The sequence below is a fragment of the Eurypyga helias genome, unplaced genomic scaffold, assembly GCF_000690775.1.
Source record: "Eurypyga helias isolate BGI_N326 unplaced genomic scaffold, ASM69077v1 scaffold10436, whole genome shotgun sequence".
Classification (NCBI taxonomy): Eukaryota; Metazoa; Chordata; class Aves; order Eurypygiformes; family Eurypygidae; genus Eurypyga; species Eurypyga helias.
The window spans coordinates 6,420-27,276 of NW_010254696.1; the positions used below are offsets into that span (position 1 = coordinate 6,420).

General features: G+C 38.1%; 1 protein-coding gene across 1 annotated transcript; it reads left to right on the forward strand.

Moving 5' to 3' along the window:
* Positions 1–317: 317 nt before the first annotated feature.
* On the forward strand, positions 318–20,510 carry LOC104510751 (uncharacterized protein KIAA1109-like; the record flags this gene model as incomplete). Its single annotated transcript, XM_010153102.1, has 9 exons — positions 318–441; positions 3,581–3,697; positions 5,476–5,554; positions 6,242–6,306; positions 11,939–12,125; positions 13,054–13,135; positions 13,784–13,977; positions 19,073–19,152; positions 20,360–20,510. Coding segments are annotated over exons 1-9 (1,052 nt in total), but the record flags the coding sequence as incomplete, so codon positions are not given.
* Positions 20,511–20,857: the final 347 nt, after the last annotated feature.

The following is a 20,857-nucleotide window of genomic DNA, read 5'->3' on the forward strand; positions in this document are numbered from 1 at the left end:
TTCAGGGTGCTAAATCTGAAGAGCGCATTCTGGCATTCTTTTGGTCTGTAATCTGTGTTAGGGAGGTACCTGGCTGGAAACTGTTTCAGCAGATGTGAGTGGAAGTGCTTCTGGAGCTCTAGAGTAGAAGAAAGGGTAGCTGAGACTAATGAAGATGTTATTGAAAGAACAAAACAAGTAAATTCATATTTGTGTGAAACAAACTGTTAGAGGTTATTAACATGGCAAATACTCAAAATTTCTCGAAACTGTACTGTGCTTGTTTCTGATTTTGGTGGTGTTTGTTTTGTTTTTTTTTTTTTCCCCTTCAGTTCTATAGGTGCTGGTGCAAAAACAGTTTAGCAATGGATCAAAGAAAAAATGATAGTTTTGTCCCAAGTATCACGCAGTTGGAAGACTTCCTAACAGAGCATGACTCCAATGTTGTTTGGCTGCTAGTAGGTAAGGTGGATCTGTTCTGTTACAGTTAAATTTTTTGTTTGTGTGTGCTTTTAAATGTGCTTCTCTAAATGCTGGCATATCGATATCAAATTTCTTACCAAATTACATCACAACGTTGGTAATAGATTTTTATTTGTTTTACAGCTGTTAAGTGAGGTAAGGCAATGCTACTTAAGTATTTCAGAAAGAAAAAATACAGAACTGTTTCCAATACTAACGGTGCTGCAACACTTGGGAGCTAAGTGCAGTGTAGAAGGGATGATGCCCTACAGCTGCGACTGCAAAATAAGAACTTGGCAAGGACTTCTCTCTGTGACATAAGTTTTGTATAACACCAGAGTAAGCTGGTGATTAAACGTTAATACCATGACAAAGGACTAGCATTGTAGCACATGACAGGCAGGTACAGTAACTTTGTTATTCTGATACGTATGTTTCTGCGGTTTAGTATGCTAGAGTTTGAAATGTAATATCAAGACTATTGTGTTTAATGACATAACTTCTAGGCTAAATTGTGTGCCACATTAAGCCTGTAAGCCACAGAGTCTTGTACTCCTTTTAGGGGATGTTTTTGTAAATATGCCTGATTTAGGTATGCTAATTTTTTTATAATGCTAGTGCTGGTTTTTTTATTTGTGTAGGTACTTTTATTTTCTGAGTCTATGAACAGATAGGTCAAGAACAGCAAAGTAAAAATTAAGTTGTATTCAGGTCTAGATGAGGGTAGGAGAAGGGTGTGATGAATTTGGACTTTTCCTGAGGTAGATCGTGCCTGCTTTTCAACCTTGATTCTTGGATCTGGAGTGAGGGACAGCACAGGACTTTGGAGTAGTTAAAGCATGTGCGTTGGCTATTGACGTACTGGAATTAATTTTCAGTAGGCCAAACTCAATGAAAAGGACAAAGGCAAATTAGCTGGGAGTACTTTCTGCATATTATTTATTTTGCTTTTAATATGTTGACACAGAAAGTTCATACTCAACATAAAATTCTAAGTGTAATGAAGATGAAAATGAGAAAATGACCATGTTGATAGTTGCTGATGGCAAAATGTGGAACGTATGCGGAACAGATCTGAAAAATTTGTCTCCAGAAGCTTTGACTTGAGTCTTAAAGTTGTTTGGGTCTTTCACCAAAGAATAAAAGTGTCAAATTGCAGTCTGCAGAGTTTTCTTTCTCTGGTTTTCTCTCACTGCACTGGATTCTTAGAGCAAACTATTAGTAATTTTGCATGGAAATTATGCAGGATATAAGCAATTCCATGTAAGAGCTATAATTTAAAACCAAAAGCTTTGCTTAGCTTTCTTACTTGCTTCAATATGTTAAACTTCCATGTTTCTGTTTCACAGAAGGGTGGATGGAACTTCAAGAACTAATAGAGTCCATCCCTTTCTGTGGGCACAATGACCTATATACAATTATTCAGTTTTGGGGAGCTGCTGTTCTCTTCAATTGCAAGAAACCACCTGGTATTCTAGATACAATGACACAAACAAGAAAAAGCTGAGTAGCCTCCTGTTATTATGAGGTTTGGATAGAAACATATTAAAGAAATAATTATTAACTGACCCAGTTTCAACCAGCCCGTCCTTCTTTGCTTTCATCTGCATCCTGTTAAGCGAACAAAAAAAAAAGATGTCAATATTTTCTTCTCCTGAATCCTGAAACAGCTAACTATTGATCCCAATGAAAGAGGTGATGAATTCTAGAAATGAATATGCTCCTCAAAGAGCTGTTGCTCAAGTCTAGGGTAATTTCTAAAAATCACATGCAGTAATACTTTCCAGTTGCAATTTCCAAAATGTAGCTTCAGTGAAGAATATAATGATGAGTTGAATAGAGTTTATGGGATCTGTCACTTAATAGTGGAGACTAAATTTAGTGAGGGAAGAGAAAAGGCTACAATTTGCGGCAGAGGTGTGAGTAGTGGTAAAGGCAGTGGGTTAGGACTGTAATGCCTGCAGACTGCACTAGTTTGCTGATTTCTCTTGATGTACGTCACCTTAAGAGGATACCTTCTTGGCTTTAAGTATGTAGAAGATAAGTATCTAGTTGAACTTTAATCTCAAATTAAGTTTTATTACTGGAATGAAACCTGTGAGTGTGAGTCATTCTACCTTTCTCCCTACATTGGTAGAGGACCAGAAGTGAGTAGCTTACTCATCTGACAGTGAGGAGAGGCTGTCCTTGGAGTGGGCCTTCACTGAATGCCAAGAGCAGTTCCTTTCCTGGGGTGTAGCTTTATGACATATCTTCAGTATGAAGTGTATACATAACCAAAACACTTCTGTTAAAAAGTTCAGTTAGTATAATAAGTAGAGATACCTCAAATACAGAAATTGCTTTCTTTCCTATTCTGCTTTGGATAAAACAGAATGTAATTATCAGTAAAGTGAGTTAGAACTAGTCCGTTCCCTGGCAGTCCCATTCCTTTTGGGTTTGTCCTTCTGGAAGCTTTGAGAACCCTTGTAGAAATAGGTTACTTGCTCTTAATCAACTAAAGTAAAAATTACTTTGGGGATTATCAGACCTAATTTTTTTTTTTTTAAACATTTTCTCATTGGATGGCTATTTCCTTTTTGTCCTATCAAATTCCATGCTTGAACTGTTGACAGATTGCTGCTAACCCAGGGACTGGTACGTTTATCCCAGGATACAGCAATTTAGGAAATGGTGTCCGATGTGATAGTGTTGTTTCCTGTGCTATGATATGAAAGACCAGACATTTAAATTACAGTTCATTGTTTGGAGAAGGAATGTAGTGTATTTTTTAGGGTGTTTTGAAGTACATGACCACGTGGGATAATGCGTGTTAGGCTTTCATCTATGAAATTTAACTTCATGGATGATAAGCGATGTGATGAAATATATGGTGCCTTTTGCAGGTCCTGTGGAGGACAGGTTTTTTATACTGGGGAATGGAGGAGCAGAGAAGAAACCATATTCTTCTGAACTTCCCCTTTCCCTGTCCCCCCATCTCTTGACACCCTTTTCACACCATCTCTCTAAAAACATCAGTTAAGAGTCCCATTTAAGAGTAGGAAGAACACTGTTGTGCTTTATAGTCTTAATAGGTAAGGCTTTTATCTAGGTCAGCGTACTTTAAAAAATATCTTAATTCATTTTAATCTTTCAACAGCGACAATATTGTCTTGCGGATGGATTATCTACCTAACTTATTATAATTCCCGGAACATTGGACTCATTTTAACATTGGTTCTTAACAGATTATATAAACATGGCTACATCCATATTGGTAAGTTATGATTACGGTAATGCTGCTGTTTTATCTACTGTTTTTTATTATACATCAGTTTGCTAGAAACCTGAAATAAAATCATAGTATTCTTTTTTTATAGTAATTTGAAAATGATCAACATGGGTTTAAGAAGAAAAAGATGATCATGCTTTAGGGGAGGATTCTTGGTGTAGGTAGAAAAGCACTCCCTTTTTCACTGAAGTCTCATCATTTTATATTAAAAGTCACTTGGCAGTTTAAGTCGAGTTTACTTTTTTCTGGTTAGTCTATATTTTTGTACTTAAAGTCTATACGTTTTCCTTTACCCTTATTTCAAAGCCCTGTAATCTTAATAGTTAATGACCTTAAAGGAGAAGACTGACCTCAGTGCTCCCTGGAACCTTCCTGATCTGCTTCTGGACAGACCTTATAATTTGGTGTTTAGGAGTGCCGCTTCCCCGCACCTTTGAGGCTGGTTCTGTCTGTGAGGCTGGTTATACAGCAAGTGTGGGTAGCAGCCACCGGAGTGGACTCGGAGGGGCACAGTAGGGTCTCAAGCTTTGCCACCCTATTATGGCAGTGTCCTTGCTTTCTAAATAATCTGTGAGAACATCTAATCACGTTAATCCATACTGGGACTGTGACGTGTAGAATTTATACTGGCTAGAACATCTACATCACAATCCATTAATTTTTTTTTTTTAATATATTTTAAAACAATTTTGAATAAAGCAGGGCAGTACAAATCACTTGGGCACTCACCCACATTACAAAAATATCTGGTGCTGAGTCACAGAGGGCTGTATCCCACAACTACACTCTGATCACTTTTCATTTTCTTTCATTTATTCTTGCATGCCTTCCTCTGTGTGCTTCCCAGCAGGACGATGACTTGAGTTCTGGACTTTCTCTGCAACTAGTGATCGTAAATGTAGGATAGAAACAAAAAATCCCACCCACACTTGCCTGCCAAAGAGACCCCTGCAATAATTTGCTTATGTCCTCAAGAATTTAAGAACTGTAATTCAGACCATCTTCAAATTCAGCCTTTTGAACAGCAATATAGATGAAATACTTATTGGCTGCTACACTTGATCTATAGGCTTTTATTAAAATTTCTCAGTGAAATTGATATTAAGACAGCTGGACATAGCTGGCCAAATATGTGATGTCCTTCATAAAGTTAATCATTGAGAAGAACATAACATTAATTAGGTCCAATGATTTACAGCTTGGCTTTGGTTGATTAATGTTGGGGTAACTTTTTTTTTTTTTTTTTTAATCATGGTTTATTTAATTTTCTGTGGGTTATGTGAAAAGCCTTAGGAAAAATATGTGCTGTTGCATCACCTGCTGGTCTTTTCATGCTTATTAATCCTTCCTGCTGTAAACACAATTTGTCATACTAATTGGACTGAAAACTTCATAGCCATTTAAAATTTTGTCAGGAATCATTATTTCTCTAATTATGGTCTTGCATACAATGGCTTGATAGAGTAAATGTTCAAAATAGCTTTCCTAACTTCACAAGCTTCACAAGGCACCTGAAAGTTCTCAAGTGACTAGTGTCTCTCAGCGGGTTTGTTGTATTAGTGTGTGGTGCCAAACCCAGCAGCTTTTAGGGTTGCGTAGATTTTGTCTCATATGTTCTGAATCTCTGACTGCTTTCTCCTCTGAAAGTCAGTGTGTTTTCAAAGGTACCCAGTAAACCCATTTCAGATAATTCTTCCTTTTCAGAAGATAAAGCTTCAACAGCTTTAGGCTAATGACTGATAAACACTTCTTTTTTACACTAGGTTCCTTTTCATTCTCTGTGCTGTCTGGAAAAGTCATGGTTCGCGAAATCTATTTCATCACAGAAGACATGTCTATCAGGTACAGGTTGCCCAGGGATTTGCTCTTCTCAATAGCGATTTCAAATGCAGTAAATGTATATGTCAAAATAAAATCATAAAACATAGCAAAATACCATCTTACAAGTGAGCAATAAATGTATTTGTAAATGTTAAAAATAAACCGACTCTTTTGATGTTAGTATTTAGACATTCTTAGATACTTGTTAGCTCCCTTGCTGTTTGAACGTTGTCAGTGGGAAGTGAATACTGACGAAGATTCTAGTTGACCTTAATATTTGTAAAATAAAACACTTCAGAGTTTGAAAGTCAACTACTTTTTCATTAATGTGTTTTCACTCCCTCATGCTCCTGCTCTTAGATTTGGAAGATTCATTTTGGCCAAGTAGTTTGCATATATAGTGTAATTGAAAAGAATTTGTTTCAAGAACAGCACACAGTTTGTAATTTTGATTCTTACTGTTAAATTTGTAAAGCCTTGAGAAAGCAATGGATATAACTTCTATACAAGTTTCAGCTACTGCAGTAATTACATAATATTATACTGTATGCTTTGTGCTGTAGCGTTCCTGCTTTAATATTGCATGCACGCTACTGCAACTGTAGATCTCTGCACTGCACTGCATAAGGCGACGTACAATCCAGCTGCATGTAGGATTTTGGATTATCACTCTCTTAACTTCAGTTTTATCTAATTTATTTGATTTAGAATTCAAGACGGATTTATCATATTTCGCTGGTGGAAGATGTACAACCCTAAGCAGAAACAGCATGGTAGGTTTCTCAAAAAGGTTTCAAAGTTTAAGTTTACAGGTAGCCCTCAGAAAAATACTTCTTTGCACAATCACATGCAAGAAATTGATTTGTTGATACGTACCTGACATACATGGAATCATCAGAAGGTATGGGTCCTTTTAACTGGTTGATCTGTGTTAATAGGCTAGAACAACATAATGAAGTAAATACAGGATTCAGTATCAGGGACTTGAACCCTTGTAAGACAAACCATTATCCTTAATAGTAGCCTTCATTAGCTGTAGTCTAAGCACAATTGACCCTGTATTGAAGCTTATAACCATGATAAATACAGATTCTGGAAATGACTTTACTTTTCAAGTTCTAGTGTTGTGCTGTCAGTATCTTAGCAAAAGTGTTACAGTAGGGGATGTTCTTTAATATCAGATAACCCTGTGTCTTGATGACATCTGTGGTCCTGGAAGGGTGGAAGTGTGAAAACATCATTTATTTTTCTTCCTTATCTCTGGCTGAAGAAGGATGATTAACACCAATGCAAGAGATTAACTGTATCTGTGGAAAACGCTGGGGGAAATCATAAGTAGCCTTGTGATGTGTGATTAGTCATAGGATTAGAATCTTGTTGAATGAGTCTCAGGTCCTGTCTCTCTTGGCTTTTGAAACATCGCAGCTCCATTGCTAATCAAGGAGGTCCAGATGTGGCAACTGTCTCTGGTTGAGGAGGGCACTAATTGAGAGGGTCACTGAACTTTGGAGGGCTTATTTTTCCTCATCTCTGCTTTGGAAGGGACCTCTGATGGTGTGAAGCCTTTTAGACTTGTCATCAAGCTTGTACAGCCATTGCTTTGTCAGTACCAACTCAACAGTGGTAGAAGTACTGTGTGTGCATTACACAGGTACGAGACACCGTTCACTATAGAGATAGGGATTAGGAAGCGTTTCTCACTTCTTTTTATTGAGGCGTTACTAAACCTCAGGTGCTAGGACACAATTAAGTTCTTTATACCATAAGAAAACCAATTCAAAAAGTGAAACCTAGTCTTAGAGTTAATTAGATTTTTTCCAACCAGAGGTTATTGTCCAACAGGTTTTCATAGAATTTTCTTCATCTGCTAGTTAAAATGTATTCCTCTAGTGGCTCGCAGAATACAAAAAATGATTTGAACTTAATGCAGTAAAGATAGTTTCGTCTGTCTTTTATGGTGGTATTTTTGCTTGGTAGTATTGCAAGGCTTTAACCTTTTCTGCTGGCATTTAACAATGCACGATTAGTGGACGATTAAATCCAAGTAACCAAGCAGGTCAGAGGTGTATAGATCTGACAACAAAGGAATGTGAGTAAAACACTTAAATAATCACTCATTTTCCTCAGAGAAATAACCTTGCTCACTCTACATTTTGATTATTTAGCAGAGACTCTTTCATTTTTAACCTTAAAGGAAAAATTAGTTTTTCAATGATTCTTAGTCTCTTGTAGTACGTTCTTCCTGATACTTGTTAACCTGCTTGATCACAGCAGAAATGCCTGCACCTGACTGAATTGCGAAGGCTGACGGTATATTGCACCTTAAAGATTTATCTTTTGTTCAAGGATTACTCCCTTACAGCTCTCTCACAGAATGATTGGAGAACCTGTGGTAGCTAGACGTTACTGATGCATATCTCTGTTTCAGATCCTTCATAAAACAGATAAACAAACGAAAAAAAAAAAACAAAATAGAGATGAGAGTTTCCTATAAAAAAACCACATAGGCTGAATCAGGGCTCTTAGTAATTTAAAATTTCTACCAGATTCTTATAAAAACAGGGGCCTTAAATACTTTCATATTTTTAAAAATATATCTTACAAAAACCTAGATATAAGAAATTATGATTAGTTTCTGAGTGTTGTGGACCTTTTTTGTTTTCAAGTTCTGTAGCTGAAGTGCAGGGGCTTCTAACAATAATGTGAAATGCGACAGGAATGGGATTTTGTTTTTCATAGTGGTGATAAAATTAAAGTTCTGTTAGTGTAGATATAAAGTGAACTCATTCTTTTGTGAGACAGCCTTAGAGTTTTAGAGGAGGGTTTATATTTTAGAGGAGAGTTTTAGGGGAGTCTAGTAAGGGATACTGAAATACTTGGAGGCTTTAATAAGGGAAGTCCATTTCATGTCATGCCAAGTGTCCTTGACATCACCTCATTGCTATAGGGCTGTACTCCATAACCCAGTTTTCAGTGGTAAGCACCATTACAATTGCACGCAAGGAGGTGAACTTTAAGAATGGGGACATGCTAAATATTCTGAAAGCTATCTTTGTCTGTTCAAATGTATATGAAGCTTGTACGTGTCTCTGTCTCCTGAAGGAGTGTGCTGAAGGTAGTGCAACTCGTATATTACGTACTGAGCTTGTGGGAGGAGAATGACTGGAAATTCATTCATATATTCAGAGGTTTTAGAACCAGGAAGGGCCTCAGTGTTCATCCAGCCCAGCCATACAGGTTGTAAAGTTTTCCCTGGAAGTGCAATAAGTGACCTCTTAAAAAGATTGAGTGGTGATGAGTACTTGACATGTTCAATAAGTTATCCGTACTAAAATTGTTTTTAATGCTAGGATTTACTTATTCAATCTTGATGTAACTTCAGCTTCCAGGCTGTTAGTTCTGTCGGTAAAAAGAAACCTCGGTGTTGTTCCATGTACCTGTGGAGTATGTTCATGTGTTATTGGGAATATTTTTCACTGATAACTGCTTAAGGCTTCTCAGCCTGCTTCCTGAGGAGCTGAAGAATACAGCAGTGCCTGCCAGTCACTGCTGACCCGCTGAGATCCACTGGCTTTGCAAGTCTCACGAGGACACCTAAAGCAATAAAAACTGAGCGGGAACTGGGATGTGAGGTTTGTCAGAGAAGAGTCAAAGTTATTCGGAAGAAGAGGGCAAACTCGGGGAACAGTTTCCTTCACTCTGGTGTATATGCTTTTGCAAAATGCTTTATGGTGTCCTCTTTCTATTGAACCGATGGTAGTCAGTGTGCGTCTATGACCAAAGGGTAGATTACAGTCATGGATGATAGGAAGCATTCCTACTAAACCTTTCTGTCAGAAAAAAATGAAAATGCTTTGCTTTCTGGTGGTTTTTTTTTTTTTTTTAAAGTTTGTTCTAAAGCATTATTTTGTTACTATTCCTCTGAGAAGAGGAAATTGATGCGTTCAATATCAGAATTGATGCATTGCCTACCTGTCCACTGGAATCTGAAAGTAAATGTTGCTGTGACACTTGGGTTGCACTATAGTTTAAGGATGCTTCTCATAAAGACTTAATCACAGTTCATAGCATAGGGCAAGGTTTGAACCACAAAAAGTTTGGGTAGCGATTATTGATAAGCTGCGGTGAAGTTGCATTTCTTGCTGTGGCTTTTTAAAAGTTCCTCAGTTGGACCTGGCAAACACAATCTGTTTTTCATCACGGCACGATGTTTGTACTAGGCATGTCATACCATTGTTGAAAGAACTTCATAGGAGTAGTCAAGTATGTGGGTTGTCTTCATGCCTTGAGTGTTAAGTTAAACCATACTGGGACCTGAGAATAGGTTTTGTACATACTTGAGGAATGAAAGTGGTTTAGGAACAAATGTTGGAGGATTATGTTGTGAATAGGGTGCACCCACATGTTTTGGCTTGGGTACCACAGTAGGTTATCAATTCTCATATTGTAAAACTGTATAGTGTAGTGTTTGAGGTACTTTTGAAGGGGTAATACTGTTTTGAGAACCAGTCCCTCTACTTACTGGCTGGAGTGACTTGTTTCATGTTCCTGTTAGGTTTTATTTAGTGGGTATATTTTTGTTGAATTGTTTGGGTAGGTGTGATAGAAACATTTGAAAAGATAATAAATAAATAAATTGTGACTACCCTTTTTAGGAAGCAAATGTCAAAACCTTGGCTACATTAGTCACCTTGAATCCATAAATGTTGATAAAACTGCAGTATTTTGCTATCAATCTGGTAGTTACTTTTACATGACCTACATAGACATGTCTGAATAATTTTAACTCTGCGACATTCGAATGTGCTTGTCTTTTTCTTTTTTTTTTTTTTTTTTTTCTTTTCCAAAAGCATCTTAGGCAACCACATTGGTGTGTGGAGGTCAAATCTTGGTTTTGTTACTAGGAAAAAGAGATAGTTGTATCTTTAAATCCCCCTTGAAGAAATTAATTACTACATATGATTTCATTTAGTTAGTGAAGTCTAATGCTTGCATCCAGGAATTGAAACATTACATTTGTTTGTGTTCTTGATGATACTGAGCTCTCCCAGGTGGAGAGTAGTGTCTGCCAATCTTTGTCCACGTCATCCTTTGCATTTATTGTACTGATGCAAATTAACTTTGCCAATAAATGGATTTGATAGTGCTTTTATGAAACGGGAAGGAGCTGAAACTGGCTCATTAACCTTTCTCTGTCTCCTCTTCAAGAAAACTGTGATGTCAGTCCTTTCTGGACACTTACTACACGTTTACTTTTTTTACCACATGGAAATTTCTGGTAATTTGGGTGTGAGGAGTAAAAGGTGGGTTGCTGTTGCTGGGGAAGTGTTGTATAGACACGTAACATTGGAGGACAGATGAGTTCATTACCAAAGAGGGTGCATTTAATAAAGCAGGTGTCTCTAAACTTTGGCTCTTGGGCATTTCTCCTCTTAATGCTGACCTCAACAGCAGTGGTGTTCGTTCTGAGTCTTTAGTTGCTGGTGTCTGTGGGAAATGTTACCTTCAGTTTGTACCCCGTGAGTTACAGATTGGGGACTGCTGTAATAAGCCTTGATGCTTCAGCTTCCTAAAATCTGTTTGACTTAGAAAGACATGATCAGGTTTTAGAGCAGCTCAGGTCTCTTGAGTGAATGTGTAATGGGCACTCTTTCAACTGGGTAATTAGGGGGAAATTGTGCAAGCTTTTTCCTCACATTAACTACATAATTAGGTCATGCTATCTGAGGGACAAGTCTGCTAAAGTATGTCACCAATCCCTCTGTATGCAATCAGCAGATGTTAAACTAGTTTTTAAGTATCAGGGAGTCAAGCTGATATTACAGTTAAAATTTTAAATTTGTGAAAATGTTGGCTGGTTGTGCAAAATGAGTATGCTTCTTGTTTGTTCTGCCAATGTTTTCTTTTTCTCTGTGAAAGAAAGCCTTTTCCCAGTTCAGTCCTGCTGTACCACAGAGATTGGCTAGAAAACCATTTGGGTTTTGAAATTGAATTGGTCTGAAGTGCTGATATCTGTGCTAAAAAGCAGGCGTTGGCACTGAGGCTTCTGTGCTGTGCATCAAGAGGAATTTTTGTTTGTTTGTATTTCTGTATAAGACAATAAACCTCACTTACCATTTGGTGCAGCTCCTGCCTGGATTTATTTTTGGACTGGGACCTAAGGGTGAAATGCCTTTCAGGTTTTATATTTGGTATGCAACTGTCTTATTTGCCAAGTTTTACTGATTTGCTTGGAATGGTGTAATTATTTTGTGGTTTTTTTAAACTGCTTTTTAATATGTACCTCAGCAGCTGCTCACTACCGTGTACATTGTTTTATGCAAAATGTGCATATTTGAAAATCTGTAAATGTTGCAAGGGAATGTTGGAATAGAATTAAAAACTCTTTTCCTATGATTTCTTTAGATCCAAAGGCAGAAACACGACTGTATATTATGGTGAATGACTTTGAATTTCATGTGTACAACCGTTCTGAGCTCTATGGACAACTTCAAGAACTATTTGGCTTGGATCCCACAATAATTCCAGCAAAGAAAGATGGGGAAAAAGCACAAGTAAACGGGCGGCAGAGAACACATACCAATCTTGAAAGGTAAATTATTATTCATTTTGCTATTTTGTTGATGCTTTGTTCTGCCAAGTGCTGAACTAATTGGGTAGTGTTTTGTTAACATATGCTCTGGAGGCCAAATGGTTGAAGCGGAGCTGAGAGAGAAATTGCACTGACAAGCCTGACAGACTAAATCTTTTTCCTTTCCTTGGACTTCCTACCATAATAATTAAAAAACACCACCAGACAAACTGAACACTCTTTGTTTAATGATCAGAGACAGGTTGAAAAATCTATTTGAAGTAGAATGTGGAAAGGGAATGTGTTGAAGAGGATTATGCTTGCAGAATAATAATGGTATTGCTCAGTAGAAGCAATGGCTGCTCAGGACATTGAATAGATGAAATGTGAGGGTCTATAGGATTTGGGGAGGACTTAATGGCTTTTTAGCTTTAAACTTGGGCTGGTTTCCCAAGCTGTCTTTTTAGGGGTGTGTGTTTGTATAGCTGCACAAACCTTCTTCTCTTAATTTATTCCTCTTTCTGGGGTACCCCAAAAAGCATGGTGTGTGTCTATGAGGAGGAGTTCTACATGGCTTATATTCAGTGATAACCCTCTCTTTGGATGGAATCACACCAGACTGATTTATTGTCAGGAGCAGAGAAGGTATTATGAGACTTGAGTCCCTCCACTGCTGCTGGCCAGGCCAGTAGGCGTTACTAAATTATGTAGTGGGTAGCTGCAGGATGCTGTGGCAGTCCTGAGTCTGGGTAAAGGATGTGCCTCCGAGCCAGTCTCTTTATGTTTTCATCTTACACCCTTATTGACAGGTGCAGCAGGTCCCTTACAGGAGATGCCCCTGTGGGAAGGAGTGTTCCCTGAGAGCTGTGCACTGAAGACCCCTAGAAGAAAATGTTCTTTAGTTCTTCTGCAGAAAAAATAAACTAATAAAACCCATTTTTTCTTGTAGTGTTAAAGTAAAAACAGAATCTCAAGACCCTTCTTCTTCATGGAGGTCGCTTATTCCAGTCATTAAAGTCAACGTGAGCACGGTAAGTGAAAACAACCTGATAATGAAAATATTTAGTGGTATATGCTTAAATGAATGGCAAGCCTGATTTTTTTCTTCTGCGTTCTTTTTGAGCTTTTGTTCTCCTTCGTGCTTTAAAAACGTTTTAAAATGACACCGCCAGCGCTCCCCTGACACAGTCACAAATCCTGATGGTGCTGATGGAAACATGGTCATGATAGCTGGTTTGGGAAGTCCTTGTGTCTTAGGCTTGTAATGATTTCAGGACTATCACCAAGTAATTATCTAGATAATGGGTGTTGTACAGTGTGTGGTGTGTTGGGTTCTTGGAAGGCGTTGGGATTTTTTTTTTTAATAAATTTTTCATTTTTCTTGTCTTCCCTGCATCTTTTAATAGGGATATTTGGATATGTTCCTTAAAAGTTGAGATTGCCTCCCCAGAAAAACAGGAAAACTGTTATTGAGGTGATAGGAGGTGGAGTATTAAGAGTTTAATGTACAAGGTAGTATTTTTAGATATGCACAGATTAAGGCCAGGATTTTTGTCAGCTGTCTTTATTTGCATAAGGCTGGTTAAACGGCGTTATTATGGGTAAATATCTACATGTGTATATATATATATGTAAAAGAGCAGTGTATAATGAATAATTGTGTTTTCTTTTTAATTTAGGGTCGCTTGGCATTTGGGAATCATTATCAACCACAAACACTTTGTATTAACTTTGATGATGCTTTTTTGACATATACCACAAAACCACCTTCAAGCCACCTTGATCAGTTTATGCACATAGTGAAAGGAAAATTGGAAAATGTTAGAGTCATGCTGGTTCCAAGTCCAAGATATGTCGGTCTTCAAAATGATGAGTAAGTTCAGGGGTTTTTTTGTTTGGTTGTTTTTTGTTCTGTTTCCGTATTATTTTATTCTTTATTTTAAGAAGATGAAGAAATTAATGTTGGTTGTGTTTCTGTGACTTTGTTTTTCTTAGTGTGATTAGAGAGTTGGTATTTTTGTCAGTCTGAGAGTTTTAAATGTTGGATCTTTGAAACTGTTTTATTTATGGAGAAAAGTACTGATTTTCTATCTCATTTAAGACTTTCGTTTTTGGTGTGTTCTGCTGTATGATTAATGTTCTGCATTCAACTTTTATGGCCCTTCACTGAGGTACTATAGCTGCGCACAGGCTTTGACAGCACTAAATTTCTAGGGTAAATGGCAAGGTTTAAGGTGTTGACTTCTGTAGAGCTGATTAGCGTATGGTTTGGAAACATATTTTCAAAATGGGCAAGAGCTGTGCAATACTTGTTGTAGGAGAAATCATGTTATCTTTTGAAGACAGATTGCTGACCCTTTTACCTGTGGGGTTATCCGTCTTTAACAAATTGAACAGTAGTAAGTCAAACAACAGAAAGGGTGCTTGCATGAAACGATTTGACACTAAGATTCTTGTTTTATTACACTTTACCCAGTAAGCATATTATGTGCTTACTATATTAACATTCTTGATTGATATGGTATGAACATCACAGACAGACTTTTCTGCATTATCTTATTTAATGCTTACAGTGTTATATATTCAACAGATAATTTGGACAAAACTGCTAAATTTTAAGGTCTTTCACAGACATTATTTGCTCAGCAAAAAAACAAATAATGTATCCTATCCTTGGACTACTGTGTGTATGAATTTATGTAAAATCATTATAACTATTTTATACCTCCTAAGTGACAATATCCAGAAAATGAGAAAACCTGTGTATGGTTTGACTGTTCCTTAATTGACTTTGTATCAGCCAAATACTGCCGTCTATAATATGGCTTTATGTGCTTTCAAATAAGATTCTGTGGATGTGTACAGTCTTACTCTGCCAACATGACGACAAAGGAAATTTCTCCAATTAATATTGAAAACAAATAAGATTAAAACAAAATAGGATTAAGATACTCAAACTATTAGCTTTTTCCTGCTTCCGCTAAGTATTTTCTTTTTATGCTGTTACTATCCCTACAGCCCCTGATGGCTGAAGGATGGTGTGTGTGCAGAAAACATATGCCCTAATTTACTGGGTAGATTCAACAAATGACCCAGTTCACTGGGAACTGGGAATGGCTGAATCTTTAGAGCCTGCCCTCTTACGCTTCTTTGGCTTAAAAACTAAGCTGAGTGTTTTAACATTCAGAACTTCCTGCAGGCAATTGCTCGTATAAAAAACAGCTAAGTGGCTTCATGAAATTTGTAACAGACTGACTAATCGATACAAACATCAAAAACCCACCTTGAAAACTGTCATATTATGTTACAAACACATACCTCAATGCCTCCATCGCTTTTTGCAAATAAATCCTCCAAAATCCAAAGTAAAAAAAAATAGTGCTAGGAAAAGCAGATCAGAGCAGAAGTTTGGAGAGCAGTGACTAAGTCAGCAGGCTCAGAGTGGAAGTTTGGGGTGGATATCAGGAAGTGCTTTTTAATTATGATCTCGTTATCCTCCACTGCCATCCTCTAGTTTGCTTTTGGAAATGACCGGTGGTGGGGTTTCTAGAGTTCCACCGCCTCCATCAGCTCAGTCTGACAAGGTGTAACTATTCCTGATGATGGTGGGTTAGGTGGCCTCATTAAGAACCTTCCTCTCCCATTTTCTGTGGAGGTAGTTTGATGTGCACTTTAAGCTGAGAATACAGATACAAGGAGCAGTACTATTTTCTTTTTTGTGTGGTTAAGCAGTGAGCACTGATCATGGAATTCATTGTCATTAAGAAAATATATGTTGGTCTGAAATCTAATACGGTTCTGCGCTTGGGTTCGCCACCTGTCCGTTTCCACTCAACCTCTGACCATCCTAGGACTGCTGTATGGAAAGATACTGCTTTTCTTGGCTGCTGTGTTGTGTTTGCTATGGCCTGTGATCCCTTGATAATGTAAAACTATAAGCTGCTTCAGTCATCTACAATGTATTTTCATATTCTTCTTAAAAAGGGAATCAAAAGAACTAGTGACGAGACATGAAGATATAGAAGAGAACTTTCCTCTTTGTGGACAAAAAACTGCACGGAACAGGCAAAAAGTTTTATACAAGTGTAGTGGGTTCAGAGAGATCAGAACAAGAGCTGGAAAGAGAAGGGTTTAATGGAGTATGCAGACATGATAAAGATGTACACTGAGAGAATTGGCGGAAAAGGAACAAGGAAGACATTTAGCTACCACGTGGAGTTTTGGTGTGTTTGTTCTTTTTTTCCCCTCCATAGAATCATAGAATGGTTAGGGTTGGAAGGAACCTTAAAGATCATCTAGTTCCAACCCCCCTGCCATGGGCAGAGACACCTTGCACTAGACCAGGTTGCTCAAAGCCACATACAACCTGGCCTTGAAGACATCCAGGGATGGGGCATCCACAACATCTCTGGGCAACCTGTTCCAGTGCCTCACCACCCTCTCTGTGAAGAATTTCTTCCTGATATCTAATCTAAACCTCCCTGATTTCAATTTATACCCATTACCCCCTGTCCACTTCCAATTAGTGTAAGATCTCATAGCTTTCCGTGAGAAAATAGAGTATGGCAAAGGTGATGAGGATGACATGGCAGTGAGTGAGTGACAGGAGGATTTGGCCAGTCTGTCAGCTCTTAAAGCTTTGCTATAGATATTTCTCTTTCCTACAGCTCAATGGCAGTTTCTGTTAGGCTGTGGTGCTAAGTCAAATTGTCTGTCTTGAAGAAGACTTAGCTCAAAAACTCTTTGTAATTCTATTTAAGATAGTGGTTTAGATTAAAATAAAATTATTAATTTTGGTATAAGTAAACACTATTAGGAAGGCAGAAGTAAACAATTGTTAAATCTGCCCTATTCATACTTTACAGGAGTTTTATTAAAACAGTAATGTAGCTTCTCCGGTGTATATCTACAGACTTAGCTAAATCTGTATCTAGTGTTTTGAGACCTGTGCACTCCGTGCTGGCAGAGAGGGGAATGCACTTCAGGTGGAAGGGATACAGTATTCTGTATTCCATGGAACAAAACGCGTACCAGATCGAGCAGCAGGGAGGAAGTAGAGTTTGCCATTACAGACAGGCTCCCTCGTGCTCCGGCTGGCTGACCTTCGCGGTGAAATCCTGAGCTGGTGGAGTGAGATGCAGCCTTTGCTTGATGATGCTGAGGGCACAGTCGGACACTGGCAGATGATGGTGTCGGCTGAAGGAAGTTACTGTCTGTCTCCAAAGTTTTGCAGCTGGTTATGTTGTGAGCTTCCCCTCTCTTGCATTACAAGACAGTGGGTCCTCGGTCGTGGTGTGCTCAGCTTGAGGGGCTCAAGTTGCTACCCCGAGCTGCTGGGCCATGGTGTGCTTTCAGTCTGGCTGATCCGTGTGGGCAGAAAGAACGAAGCTCTTCCCACCAACTACTGTGTATATATCTCTAAATGCTTTCCTTCCCACTCCTGTTCCTGAACCACTAAACAGTTTCTTTCACATCTTGCTCTATTTGCATCTCGCTGGGGAGGCCAGTTTGATTTGGGACAGCAAAAAGAAATACTTGGAAAATTGGAAGGGAATAGGAAGTATTTCATCTTTCACTGGTATCGTTATTCTCAAACTAAAATTAATTTTAAGTTGCTTTTGAAGAACTTCTGCTGTCCATGGGATCTGCATCTGCTGCTGTCTTCTGTGTTTTCCAAGCTTTCCTGTGTTTGAGCAGTGGTAAAATGGGCAGCGAGCTTCTAGCAGGTCACATGTGTAGACCCTGTATTTTTGTCATTGGAATTTTCTTCTTTTTTTTTTTTTTTAAAGTGACTATAAAAGTGTCTGAAAAGTGGCAAAAACTTTTTTTTTTGCAACAAAAGAAGATTTTTCACATTATAATGTTATTACTACTGTAAAATATAATATGATGTAAATTAACATGTGGTAACACTGTAAGAAAGGGATTGTAATATACCAGTATATTAGTATGAGGAGAAGCGTTTCATGTATTAGTTTTATCACTTAGAACCTTTTATATCGAGGGAAATGTTACTGAGGAAGAAGAGTGAGTGGTTTTTTTTTTTTAAGTAATGGTCTAATTACTGACGATGTCTTGTCCCTGTGGTTCAGTGCTATTTTAGTAAGAAAACAATTAGCAGGTGAAACGATATAGGACAAGGAGAAAGAAACTCTTGCTAAAAAGAAGTATTGAAAGTAAAACTTTGGTAGTTGGTTGTGGTTTATAATAGCTGAGATGTGTCTTTGTGGAAAGGAACCTGGTATTTTCATGCTTGAGTTAACAGGTGTTTAGGTTACTTTAAGTAGTAGTAATACTAATAATGACAATGTAACGATCAAGAATTTTTTGCAAATCAGGGTAGACACAGCCTAGCAGTATGACAGCTGCCTTTTTGATAGGAGACTTGAGACCACAGAGACTTGAAGATTTGCAGTGTTTGTTTTGATAAGTTCGTGTAGAATGAGACAGCAGACAGACCAGGAATCACTGCTGAATAGGGTGGGAAAGAGAGGAGCTGAAGTTATAACCTACACTTCAAGTTTAACTTCCAAACAGCCACATTTGGACAGACTGTGGTGGGACGTGGGCACTTCTGTCTGTTCTGCCCACCTTTCTGGTACTGGTGCAAGCTGGATGCCTGCTAGATAAGGCAGCCTGTGGCTCTGGCAGGCAGCCTGCAGGCAACACAGTATAGATGCATGGAGCTGGTGTCTTGGGATTGCAATGAACTAGAGTCTTGCCCACAAAATCTTCCTGGTCAGCTACCACATACACTGTATCCACCCTGGGCTTCCTTGATATAGAAATAGCAGTTTTATTGATGATTCCATGGTTAAATATGTACTGCTTACAAGCTACAAGCGAGCCTGGCCTAGGTAATCTCTTCCATTATGTTTAATAGGTTGTATTTAAGATTACTTGAATTCATAAAGATGAAGCTCAGTGCCTTGCTTTCTAATCTTTCTCTCTCCACCCTTCCATTACAGACCACCGAGGCTGATGGGTGAAGGTTTTGTTGTAATGCAGTCCAATGATGTTGATATCTATTACTATATGGATGAACCAGGTACCTTCTGTTAAATACAAAGATAAAATTTTAAGGGATTTGAAGGCTCTCTGTTTATTTAATTGTCTGAACTTGCTAGACTTTTTTAATGCTAGGAAATCTGTATGCTGAAAGTGTTAGTGTAGTATTCTGGAGGCAATAAAAATGTTCATGTGCTTATGAACACTTAGAAGTTCGTAAATTATTTTTTCTGCAAATGAAGAGAACTTCAGTTTTCATTCAAAAACTTCACTGATACAAATGGGAGAGAGTTCACTTGTTTCGTATTTGGAAGGGAGTGAAATTGTGAGCTGCGTTCTTTTTGCTGCTTGTTGTCAACTTCTAGACTCTTTCAAGTAAGAGGCTTGGGAATTCCATAGGTGAAGTAACTGTACATGTAGAACCAAAGTTTTTATCAGCAAGTAGTTCTATACAGACATAGATACTCTGTCAGCAGTGCCTTCCACAGGTCTATATACAACATAGAAGCAATTAATCCTGATATTCCTGAAACAACTTGTGTTTTAAGCTGTAAACTTAAATTACGTTAAGTTTCCAAAAGTACTTCAGGAGTGGGGACACTTTATAGTCAGTACCTGCTGGGGTTTTTGGGAAGTTTATTTGATGCATCAATTTTGGAATAGTGCAATGTCTAAATCCAGTGCACTATATTACTGCTTGATTTTGCTGGAGTTTTTTGGCTTGAAAAAAGTTTTTGCTCTGACTCCACTTAAAGTATTGCCTGAATCTTGAACAAAGGTAACATTCAATAATTATGTATATTGGTGTAAGATAGGTGGCTGCTGAAAGCTTGAATTTTTGCTAGTAACTGGGCTTACCTTAGTAAGTTTTTGTAATTCTCTTGCCCTGTCTGTAGAAATGACTTTTAAGTTAATCTCGTTTCAAAAGATTGTAAGTTGGTTTTGGAACTGATTGTGGAACATATGAAAACCTGTGTTGGTAAAAAGCATATTTAAGAGAGAAAACTGCTGTGTATATCAGCGTTTCACTGACATCAGTGAGCAGTGCTTCAAAAAATCCTGAGGATTTTTGGTCATATTCTTGCCCTTCACCTGGGAATCTGCATCTGCTTGATATTCATGTGCTGTAGTGTCTCAAATAAAACTGACATCAGGGCACTGTAATTCTCATGTGCTTAGAAAACATTTTTCATGCTAATTGGAAGCAGCTTCCTTTAGTAATCTGTTTATTATATTATGTACTATAGGTCTTGTACCAGAGGAGATGGAGGAAAGTAATGATGGAGAGGCAAACAACGAAGACGACAAATTACAGGATCTGCCACCATGTTGGGGTTTGGATATTGTTTGTGGAAAAGGAACAGACTTCAACTATGGACCTTGGGCTGATAGGCAGAGGTATTATTATGATTTACATCTTCAGCTTTAATATCTTTCAAGAAAACATTCTAAGTTTTTTGCTCAGACTTCTAATTTGTATGGAGTAGGCCAGGCAGTCTTAAAAAGCATCATAGGATTATGGAATGGTTTGGGTTGGAAGCTATCTTAAAGATCATCTAGTTTCAATCCCCCTACCATGGGCAGGGACACCTTCCACTAGACCAGGTTGCTCAAAGCCTCATCCAGCCTGGCCTTGAACACTTCCAGGGATGGGGCATCCACAGCATCTCTGGGCAACCTGTTCCAGTGCCTCACCACCCTCTCCAGGAAGAACTTCTTCCTGATATCTAATCTAAACCTCCCCA